This window comes from Poecile atricapillus, chromosome 2, assembly GCF_030490865.1.
Source record: "Poecile atricapillus isolate bPoeAtr1 chromosome 2, bPoeAtr1.hap1, whole genome shotgun sequence".
NCBI classification, from domain to species: Eukaryota; Metazoa; Chordata; class Aves; order Passeriformes; family Paridae; genus Poecile; species Poecile atricapillus.
Window position 1 is genome coordinate 99,357,924 of NC_081250.1, and position 11,813 is coordinate 99,369,736.

Genomic DNA, 11,813 nt, shown 5'->3' on the forward strand with positions numbered 1-11,813 from the left:
GCCATTGCTTCGCCATCCATCATATTGATGTCTTCTGGGTAGATTGGCCAGGGTGGCCCGGGAGAGAGGCCACGGGGCTGGCTCCTGGACTAGGGTGTTAGCCTTGCTTGGAAAACCCACACTGCTTAACTGTTAAAACACTGCTTATATCATTCACGTGATCTGTGGTTTGAGGAAAGTTGAAGTTTCAAGTTCTTGTGTATAAATATCTACAAGGCATGAGATAATTGATAAAATAGAGCCCAAGTTCAAATCCGACCCTGTCTTTTCTGAAAATTGGTGGACTTCCAGCAGTTTGCTTTTCTCCTGATCAGCAAGGATGTTCACTAATATATGCTGGTAAATAAATATTTACTGATAAATATAAGAAATATAGATGCTTTAAGAAGAAATATTGCTAATTATGTTAACTGTGTGGTTGTTTATTTAGAGAGATGAAAAATATTATTTTGAATGTTATTTTTTATTTTATCTTGCAATGACTGTCTGGTTTGACATATTTCTAAATGAAGGCTATTTTGTTTTCTTAAGAAAAAGCAGCCAAAAATTTCCATAATCAATCTGTTATAATATCCAGAATCAAAAATTCAGCATGTGAACTTGTCAACATATGTCACTTACTGGAGCTATAATATACCAGTTGAATGATACCAATGTGTTTGTGGACTTGAAGGGAATAGATTTTGCATAGAAGGATTTCTTCAAATGTACTGTTCACCTTAGATTAAAAAAATAAAAAGAACAAAGTACTCTAAATATGTTTTTTTTTTCATTTATGGAGACATCATTTGCTCCTGGTCCTTTGATATGGATAACCTTTTACATTTTCTCAAGCTTTTAATGCCTGCCTGTCTCAAATGGATGAAAAATTAGAGTACTTACAGAATATAAGTCTCAATAAACCTATTTGGGTATTTGTTGAATATTTGCATATTATGCAGTCAATACAGGTTCACAGATCACGTCTTCAACATCAAAAGTTTAACGTACTTGTTATAGCCTTGTTATTGTTTTATAGAACAGGGAAATTATTTTACTTTTAAACAACTCTGTTCTCTTATTTTCCAGCTAATTCAAAACATCAGTGCAGTGGATCAAGATGACCCAACAGAAGGTCACCATTTTTATTTCTCATTGGCTCAGGAGGATGCAAACAGCTCACATTTTATTGTCAAAGACAATCAAGGTCAGTCATGCAGTTCTTTTAGACCTTCCTAATGGAAGATGCATACTTCTAGCACGTTCTTAGATGCTTAAAACTTTCTATTTAAATAGACATTTTCATTATATAAATTGGACATGTCATGAGGTCTATTTCAAAACCATAATTCAACAGTATCAAAGAGTTTATTTTCCTTTTTAAGTGAATAATATAAACAGCAAAAGGCTTTTCTTTTTCTTATTTAAAGAAAAGAAAAAACAGCTAAAATGAAAAATATACCAGTATTCCTTAAAAATTATATTCTTAATGTTGAATATGGAAGTCGATTCCAAAATTCTTGTTAAAATTATTTGCCAGAGAAATAAGATTGTTATAAAGATTGATATAAATATAGGAATATTATTTCATTAATTCACCAAGACCAACAGTATAAAAACAGACAACTAGGAATGAAATCTTATTTCATAATATATAATATCAAGCAAAACCAGACTGAGATGAAAACATAGGTGAGATATCTCGTGGAATTTCAAGAAAGTGACCATTTAGAGTCAGTCTGCTGAGACTACAAAGAAAAGCTTCTTCAGACTAAGCTAAAGTACACAGCGTTCTTATTGACCATGCTAATTATTTGAATGTTCTGGCTAAGGGAACAAATCAATGGAAATAAGTTTTGGAAAGTTCCTAATACGTTAAATGGCAAACTGCTTCTCAATTATCTTCAAAGTTAGCCAATGTATCAATAAGAAATTCAATTCCCATCTTAATTAACCTCTCACTCCCTTCCAGAAAGAGCTAAGTCATTATATTAAGGTCAAATTGTGCACAAGCAATGTGCCTTTCCCACCTTTTCTCCTTCTGCCCAAAACCCAAGCAGAGCCTCACACAAAGCAATCCATTCAGTTCCTTTTGGTGGCTTCTAATGGGGAAAACAAAATCTTTTGAAATATGATGCAATCAGATTTCAGGCTGTCCCTTTCTGCCATATTCAACAGAAATGGCTGGTTGAATTGTGATAGCCGTAAGGAAGAGAAAAAGAGACTGTAGATCTCTAGTCTTTTATCTCAGAATTACTTTCTGAGCTATGATAGCAACTTAGAACAACTTATATGTGATGAAGTTAACTTCAGTAGTCTGTACAGATGTATTGTACAGATAATGGTAGAAATCCCTTTTTTTCCCTTACTTTTACATATGCACACATGCAGTTTTTCACTATGCCAAGAGAAATAATTCTGACATGGAAATATTTCTAGATTATTTTTTCTTCTTTTCATTACACATTCATGTAGGCAGGACTATTTTATTTTGCAGCAAGCTAATTTGAATTGATTGATAGGCAGCAGGACCTGAATTTAAGCTGTTTACTGTGTTTTTTACAGAACAGATTTATAAATACTAAGAGTTACATACAAAGCAAAGTGAAAGCATCTAAATCTTTTTGCTATTTTAGGTGGTAGAAGTCCAGCTAACTCGTTTTTGTGCCAGGGAAAGAAATAAAAGATTATTTTAGTGGACTTTTTTCTTGCTTTCTCTTCTTTCCCTTGCCACCTGTTTTCACCACGTCCTGCTAGACACACTTTTTAACCTTTTTGATTGGCAAACTGTCTATATTTTATCTATGAGCTTTTGGCTTGGTAGCAGCTGGAGAAATGGAACCATTTTAAGAACCAAGTAATTAGTCTGAGCAGGTATCAAGTACTGAAAAAGATGTCAGTCTCTTTAGCTCTGAACATTAAAACCAGCACTCCTTGGTCAAATATTTTATTGTCCCTGGAGTACATATATCAAAAATAAACGCAATTTATTCATGATTGACAAAGTATGCACCAAATGTCAGTGCCTGCTCTAACTTTTTTAACTTTCTTAATACATAGCTTTGAGAGTACTGTTGCTTTTAAATAGGTCAGATTCCACTGAATGTTATTGTCGTGGTAACAGAATATATAAATGCATATCATCATAATAATTTATCTTCTAGATAACACAGCTGGAATTTTCACAGGAAAAAGTGGCTTCAGGAAGCAAGAGCAGTTTTTTTTCTACTTGCCAATCTTAATTCAGGATAATGGAACCCCACCTCTGACAAGCACAAATACTCTCACTGTCACTCTCTGCGACTGCGACACTGAAGTTAACACCTTCTACTGTAGATACGGAGCTTTCATGTATTCCTTGGGTCTCAGCACAGAGGCTTTAGTTGCTGTTTTGGCTTGCATATTAATATTCCTAGGTAAGTACAAGTACAACCCCTTTGACAGAGGGGTTGGTTAAGTGAAAAAGATGGACCCTTGACTTGAAGACTAAGAGTATTGGGCCACCGGGAAAAATTGAAATAAGGCAAATGTTTATTTCTTTCCTTTTTTCTTAGCTATAATTTCTCCCTTCTTCTCCCCAGTTTTCAGTAAAATGCGAATTCTAACACAATTTCCTAAAAGTTGTGTGTAGTTGGGTCATGGTCCTCTTTATTTTCCTGGCATTGCAATAATAAAGATTTCAGTGCCCAAAGTCTGTACTGATCACAGGTAAAGCTGGAGACAGCATTACACAAGAAAATTTGCTAGTGTAGGAAAATATGGAAAGAAGTAGCACCCTACTCATCCTGCCTTAGGAATGGCAAATGTAGAACTGAGATCAATTATGAATAATAAAAGAGAAAGAGAATCTGACGTCAGTCAGAAAGCTCCAGACACAGGGAGTTTCTCTGCCAATTCAGGTTACATCTTTAGACAGCATTTTCTCCAAATGTTAGACATCTCCTTTTTCCTCTCAGGAGACACCAACTTAACTTGCAATACATTTGGAAATTTGTGGATGTGAAAAATGGGATTGAGAGTAGTTTAAATGCACAGGAGTTTTTCTAGTACCTCTGCAAAGGGTCACGCGCAGCTGGCAAGCAGCACGCAAAAGCAAATCAACAACTCAAGGCTGGCCATTCTAGACACCATTTCTTGACTCCATAGCAAAGCCCAGAGATACACTAGTATCCCTATATTCATGTCCTAGTTTCCAGCCAAGGACATGGAAACAAACAATGAATTTGTTTTTTCCATGCTTGCCTGCACTTCCAGAGTTGTCTTATTTAATTCTGAGCTTAGATATCTGCCTTATGTCTTTTAGTCAGTTTAAGCTTATGGGTCAGTGTGCATTTCAAGTTTTGTTTGATGGTTGCAGGGTATCTGAATAGGTTCACTTTGTGCTGTTGACTTCAGGGACTAAGGAACAGGCAAACCATATCACTGCATTATTCAGGCCATTATTCAGGCCATCAGGGGAATTATTCATCAGTGATTTCTTGGCTTCTTGTAGAAAGGTTCTCTCTCCAGAAGGAATAAACCCATGGTGTCTACTGGGCCTATTAATATCACAAAAGCCAAAGCAGAGATATAGATAAATATATTAGCCCAAAAGAAGAAAAAACTTAATCTACTACACTTTTTACAAACACTAATTCTTAATTCTTAATTCTTTGAATGTATTTTTGTAGTTATTTAAAATTAAATAATAAAATGTTATATATATATAATAAATTTGCCATTTATCTCTGGAAACTAGTTTTCAAGTAGGAAGTAAACCATCAGAAGAGTTCACCAGGTAAAGTGTTTTGGAAAGTTAAAACCACGTGTCTTGTGAATACATAGTAGAAATTCTTGTTTTCAATGTTTTCAAGCCTTATGTTGGTATCTCCCAAGCAAATAGAATAGTTTTTATTAAATAGGTAGAAAAAGAACTACTTCGGTAGTCCTCATATTCGTAAGTAAAATGTTGCAATTCTTGGTAGTTGGATCATTTTAAGTTCTGAGTAAAAAAAACTGCAGTCCACAAGATACTTATTAAGTAGAACTTCAGCAAGATATAGTTAAAACTGAATGAATTAATCTCTCTGAAAGTCATAGAGAAATTCAATGGGATTGTTCAGTTAAAATTAAATTATGTGGGATTAAAAAAATAATGTTTTAAAAGTAAAATTAAGAAACTTTTCACATATGAAAGAAATAAGATAATCTGATTCATAGGCCTTGACAGTAAAATGACACAATTTAGTGAGTCTTCAAATTTGCAAACCAGCACAACACAAATAGTTGAATACCATTCTGCATAGTCTGTAGAACTGAATGATTCAACCAGGTCAGGATATCTTGCTCATTGTCTCATTTTTCACTTGATCTTGATGGGGCTTTTATCAGAGAGATTGAGAGAGATTAAGAATTTAAATTCAGAATGAAAAATGGATATATTATGTGATAAAAAAAGCACTTTCAAAAAGCATAACCTGTGCTTCCATCAGTTTCAAATTTGCATCTACCAAAAGAACTGCTCCATTTAATTCGCCTTTTTTATAAGTCCCTTTGTAGCCATTTTCCCAACACACCCATTGCTCATCTCAAAACCATAAAATCCATAAAAATTACAGCTCTATAAATTTGTTAAGATAGCTTCACTTTGCAACAGCACTGATACTAAAATAAGAAGCAGTGTTTTTAATCTTTCCAAGCACATTCAAAGTCTCTAGTTCAGTTTAATTTTTCTCTTGTCCCTTCTCTTTTCTTTTTATTTTGTCAGTGTTCTTTTTGGCAATTGTAGCCATAAGACAGCAGCAGCAGCAGAAGAAACCTCCCTTTTCAGAGAAGATGGAAGAATTCAGAGAGAACATTGTCAGTTATGACGATGAAGGAGGTGGCGAGGAGGATACAGAAGCCTTTGATATTTCAGCACTGAGGACACGTACTGTCATGCGAACACACAAACCTCGGAAGAAGGTGGCCTCCGAAATCCAGAGCCTCTACAGACAGTCTCTGCAGGTTGGCCCAGACAGTGCAATCTTCAGGCAATTCATTTCAGAAAAGCTTGAAGAAGCAAATACAGATCCTAGCGTTCCTCCTTATGACTCACTTCAGACCTACGCATTTGAGGGGACTGGCTCCTTGGCAGGATCCCTCAGCTCATTGGGTTCAAACACATCAGACATGGATCAGAGCTATGACTACCTTGCAGACTGGGGACCTCACTTTAAACAGCTTGCAGGCATGTACTCTTCCCATAAAACTGTGGGGGATTAAACACTCTTGGAATCGTTCTTTTGTTTTCCTAAGTCTCAGCAACCAAACTCAACTGTGGATCTTTAGAAAGGAGTTCATCCCATTAAAAATGGAAATAAGAGCCAAGAGTTTTAATATGGTAAGTTTAGGATGTGGAAACCTCTTGAAAGGATAAAACACACAAGAGGTGCTACCACATGAAGGGATGGAGGTTGTAGTTTGAAAACCTTGTGGTAATGTAAGTGCTTAAATGCAAACTGTGCTGCTTTGAATATCCAGATTCTCTTCTGGATACTGAAAATCTGGATCTTGCTTGTACAAAAGGAGGAGCCAAAGCCATAAATGGATGTTGTAAACATTCTGTCATCCATAAGCTTTAAATGTTTTCCAAAGCTGACGGACTTTGGCTGTTGCAGTTGAATACATACATTAACCAAAGTTAAACATGCATATTTGTATAATGCTTTATTATAAAAATATAATTGTGTGAAAAAGTAGACCCTAGATATTCTAATACCATTTTCGGAAGCGCTCACAAAATCATCTATTTATTGCTCTTAGGATGATAAAACTAAAACCAATGTCTTTTCCTATCAGTATAAAAATAAAAACCCATTACAAAATCAGCAAGTGTTTGCTGCCATTTTAGTTTTTAATGAAGCTATTGGAAAATGTGTAAACCAATACTTAATTTGGCATATAAGATAGGAAAAAGAATCAATATTTAACTTAAATACTGCAATTGACCACATTATATATTACTGCACTTAGAATAAAATGATGTCCAAATACAGGCATTTTTCCTTTTATTAAGAGTTTAAAGGATGACTGATTTACCAGCATAGATTTATTTTTTTATTATGGAAAATAAAATTAGCTGCAGTAGTCAGTTTTATTATAACAATATTAAGAATCTTTAAAATGCTAAACTGATGGTTATAAAACTTTATGTATGACATTAGATAATAAGATAATAAAATGCTTCAAATGTTAATCCACTTTGAAAATGATCCTGTATCATTCTGCAAAACTCAAGTAAGATTTCAAATTAATTTCACACTATTTTTTTGCAAACCTTCCATAATAAATATAAACCTATCTCAGAATACTTCTTTATGTATACCACTACCCATCAGCTAATTTGGAACGGAGGTCATCAAATGTTTTCAAAATGGTCTGTCTGGAAAAAACAACCCTCCTGTATTTTATTCACATATCTTTCATTGAGTACTCATTTTACAGAAGTTATATCCTGCATTCAACTGACTCAATCATCTAAAAGCTGGCATCATGATAAACCAAATTATGCAACATATTTCTTCCTGCTTTTTTTTTTCCTCTTTTTCTAAGTAAGATTTTACGTAACTGCAACTGAATTACAGTCAGTAAAGTTTTTGTAAAGAAGAAACAAACAAACAAATAAACCAGCCCCAACAAACAAATTCTGCAATGTTTACTACAGTTGCTCATCACTAAAGAAAACCAAGGTATGTAGGCTAAGTGGAAAAGTGCCAGTGCAAAGTTTAAATTCCTGGTACCTGAAAATAAAACATGGAGGTGTTTGAAAATCAGGAGAGATTTCCAGTGTGAGGTCTGGTAAGGACGGAAATATTATTCATTATATTCATAGCTGGAAAATTATGTTTAGGGCGCAAGGGGGCAGAGTGGCCATCTGACCAGGTGCAGATGAAGCAGCACCTGCTTCATAAGAAAAACAAATTATTCTTTCCAGTGTCATGGTAGGATGCCAGTGTGAATGAGCAGCTACAAATGAGCTTTAAAAGATGGACAAATGAAAACATTGTGTTGATGACTCTAACCTTTTACTCCTATGGCTTTTAAACAGATGTGGCAAAATTACTTATATTTGAGAAAATATTTTACATATTAATAATTTTCTCCATGGAGAGGACTAGAGAAAGAGAGAACAACTATACACTGTTGGTTGTTGACAATAGTGAAAACTTCATGTTTAGGATTAGGTCTATAGATTTATGTGGGTTATACCCTAAACAAATCCTTATTCCACAGATGGTCACAGTGGCTTTAAGAGAATTCTTTGTGCTTTCAGGTTGTATTTAGTACAAAAAGGATAACAGTGTCTGATCCATTCTCAATCCAGAGATTTTGTCCATTTATGTGGGAAAATAGCCTTGAACACTAAACCATTGTGTTTATAATATTCTGTCTTTACTGTGAGGTATTTTAACAATAAATATTTTTTATAAGTTGTGCATGCCACTAGCACAGTTTTTGTAACTTGTGTAGATCATTGTCAGTAATTTCTGTGTGAAAAAGAATAATGTCCTGCAGTGGATCTTAAATGGTCTTAGGCTGAGAAAGCCTTAGATCATGTTTACATAGCAGAGAAAGGGCATGTTTTGCTCTGAAACAAGATGTCATTCCTAGCTGTTACTCGACCACACCTTATAAGGTTCCTGGTATTCAATCCAAGCCAGCCTTATCAACTTATTTCCACATGTGAAAAAAGAACCACTGAACTTAGTTACTTCACACTTCCTTTAAGTTTGCTGAAAAATGTGTAGAAAAAGGTTTTTTGGAATTGTCTTCTTATATGAAGGAAGTAAGCATTCTATGAAAAAAATTACCATATAAGAGATCACAATAATGAGAAACATAAAATTAATAAAGGATTAGTTATAAGCTGTAGTTTCTGATGATGAAATTTATTAAATTGTGGCATAGTTTTCCCAATAGAATGTTTCATTATCTTTATCTTTCAAAATTTGATTACTAGCTATAATTCATTATGTTATTGGCTGAAGAGTGCAAGTATGGTGAGAGGTAACAAATAAATATTCAGCTGTTCATGACCTGCCCAAAGGGAATATGAGGAAGACTTATTCTCTGGTGAAAGGAATGCTGCTTTTCTATATGAATGCTTTGAAGAGTTATTCCTACAGATGACTTTTTCTGTAGCTTGGTAAAGAGAGACTTTAAGAACTGGTGAAATAACAACTGGTGAAATAACAAACAAAAGATTTGCTTTCTGTTTCAGTCTCACTCATATGCATTCAGAGTGTTATGGGTTTTGTTTTGCTGTATAAAAGCTAAAGAAATTAAACCTATACATATATAATAAATCTAAGCATTCAGATGTCTAAAAAAAAAAAATACAAATCACTTGATAGCATATTGCAGCTTCAGACTCATTGCTGTGACTGGAAAAATGTATTTTGTTTATCAATTAAGCCAAAAGAAAAAGTTTCAGTTTTATTTTGAAATTAGACATATATATATGATGGTTTTTTATTATGATAGCACTGAGAAGAAACTGCATATTACTGAGGATAGTCTTAGTCTTCAATTCACGTAATTTTTCTACCACATTTTTTCTCACAGGTATTGTCATTACACCCCTAGCTTTGCTTTCAAAATCTGCATTGGAAATCTGGTTGTTTTAACACTCATTCTTAATTATAAGGGGTCACACAGTCAGATGAGGGTAATTTTTTTTTTTTTAAAGAGAGTGTACATTTTATGCTTGAAAGTCAGATCTAGTATATGCTCTCTATGGAGCCGAAGTTCAAGGAGTTTATGTGATTTTACATTCTGGAAAAGAAAGCATTTCACCCTTGATCCAGATTACAAATGAGTAGAATAGAATTTATATGAAAAAAACCCCGTAGTTTTAGTAAAGTCTGTAACATTTTTCCACCAGAAAACTGGTAAGTCTATGTGTTATAAAGAAAAATAGAGAGAATTATTTAAAACAAACAAGCAAACAGAAAAGCTAAACCAAAACAAAAAAGATGTTGACACATTTGAAAATAATTATTTGGTTGTTTTCATATTTGTTTGGGAAAATTCTTCATACATGATCCTGTATCAGCCTTCTGTCTCATACATGGAGTTAAGGAACAGTAACATTTAACTCTAATATGTACAGAAGGATAAAACATGCATACAGAGAGATTGGTTAGTATAGCACTATAATACATCAGAAACACCGTACCCACAGGAAACAACATTAATCAGAAATATGTATAGGACTCAACAAGATGTGTGCCAGAAAAGGCAGATAGATATATGGCATGAAGAGCAAAAAATTAATAAATACAATTAGAAAATATCAGCGTTTCAGAAAATTCTCAAATAGCAGAAACTGGAAAATGATATCAAAAGCTCTTAATTCCTCATACATTTTAATTATTATTTAGATAATACTTTCATAACATTAAAGTTTACAATTTAAGTAATCCTCCACATATGGGGGTTCAAATAGGTTTGGTTTGTAGAAAGACAGTAAAATCTGCATACTTGTATCTGACTAAATGGATACTACAAAAGTGATTAGAGTAACTTCTGACACTCTTGTAAGTAAATCAGTCTGTCATTACAAATTACTCTGAAAAGACTTTAAACAGAATGTCTTTGACAAATATTTTAGTAGCTTGAAAGCTGGAAAAGGAATTTTTTTATATATTGATTCAGTAAATTTGACTTAAAAATGTCAAAAAAATCCTGAATTATTAATACTGAGGACACCTTATGAACCTCATTTCATTGGCTGCAAATGATAATTTACTTATATCATTTATGAATTCAAAGTATATTGCAATTACTTTACAATTATTTTGTAAGTATTCTAAAGATTAGTGTCTAAAGTAATAATACATCTACCAGGTTTTTCCTGTATCTTGTCATCACAAAAGTCTTAATCTGCTTTTCCATCACTGAATGTAAAAACATCCTAGACAGCTTCTGTAAGCACTTACTTCCCCTGTGGGACATCTCACTCAACCTCAGCCACCTAAAAACTGGAGTAAGTTATTCAACTTCCTTCCCATCCTGTGCTGCTGCTACCTCAGACATCATAGAAATTCAAGGCAGGCTGGACTCTCCAGGATTTCAAATGAGGGAGACATCTTTCCTTATGGGAAAGGCTTAGACACAGCAGACCTTCCATGGCAAAGATGTCCTCCTAATATCTCTTCCTCATCTCACTCTGGACACTAAGTCACTGATAATCAATCACAAAGCTTCATCTATTTTCCCCAGTCTGATAGGGGTATAAGGACTCATCTTAGTCCTTTTATTTCATGTACATTTGGATTTGTTTTTAAAAACTCAGTAATTTTTCTTTGGTGATAGCTCCTGTCAGTCTTGAATGATTATTATTGCTTTATATTTTCCTACTAACAGCTGAGGTTTCTAACTCAGTTCCTTGTGGAGATAGCTATTTTGATATCACAAATTTAGGGAAATACAGAGAGAGGTGCATTGAATCAAGGCCAAAGGAGGTCAAACGATTCCTGTAGTTGGTTAGCTTCTGAGCTGGAAACAACTTGTAGATCCTGAAATATCATCCATCAATTTTCTTTGTCTCAGTGGCCACGTGGAACAAGTCAAGCTGGTGAGAACCTTGTTAATGTGTAAATCACCCTTTCTTTCATGTCCTTTTGTTATTAATATTGTTGTTCCTGTTCATTTCTCATCCCATTAACGTTTGTTTTCAGTAATTTTTTTTCTCAACTCATAGTCTCTGCCTCTGTCTCTCTAGCACCAGAGGGGGCACAGGAAAAGGGAGCATGTTATTTGAAGTTTAATTCCCAGCTGATTTTAAACCACATTTCATATAAAAACTCTAT

The 11,813-nt window shown here is 34.1% G+C and overlaps 1 protein-coding gene across 1 annotated transcript in view; it reads left to right on the forward strand.

Moving 5' to 3' along the window:
* The window catches only part of CDH19 (cadherin 19), a 67,898-nt gene extending 60,983 nt beyond the window's left edge, over nucleotides 1–6,915 (forward strand). Inside the window, exons 10-12 of the mRNA XM_058831777.1 lie at nucleotides 1,069–1,186; nucleotides 3,144–3,395; nucleotides 5,726–6,915. Coding sequence (XP_058687760.1) covers nucleotides 1,069–1,186; nucleotides 3,144–3,395; nucleotides 5,726–6,222 — 867 coding nt within the window. The 3' untranslated portion in view covers nucleotides 6,223–6,915. The remainder of the gene's footprint in view (nucleotides 1–1,068; nucleotides 1,187–3,143; nucleotides 3,396–5,725) is intronic.
* The last annotated feature ends 4,898 nt before the right edge of the window (nucleotides 6,916–11,813 follow it).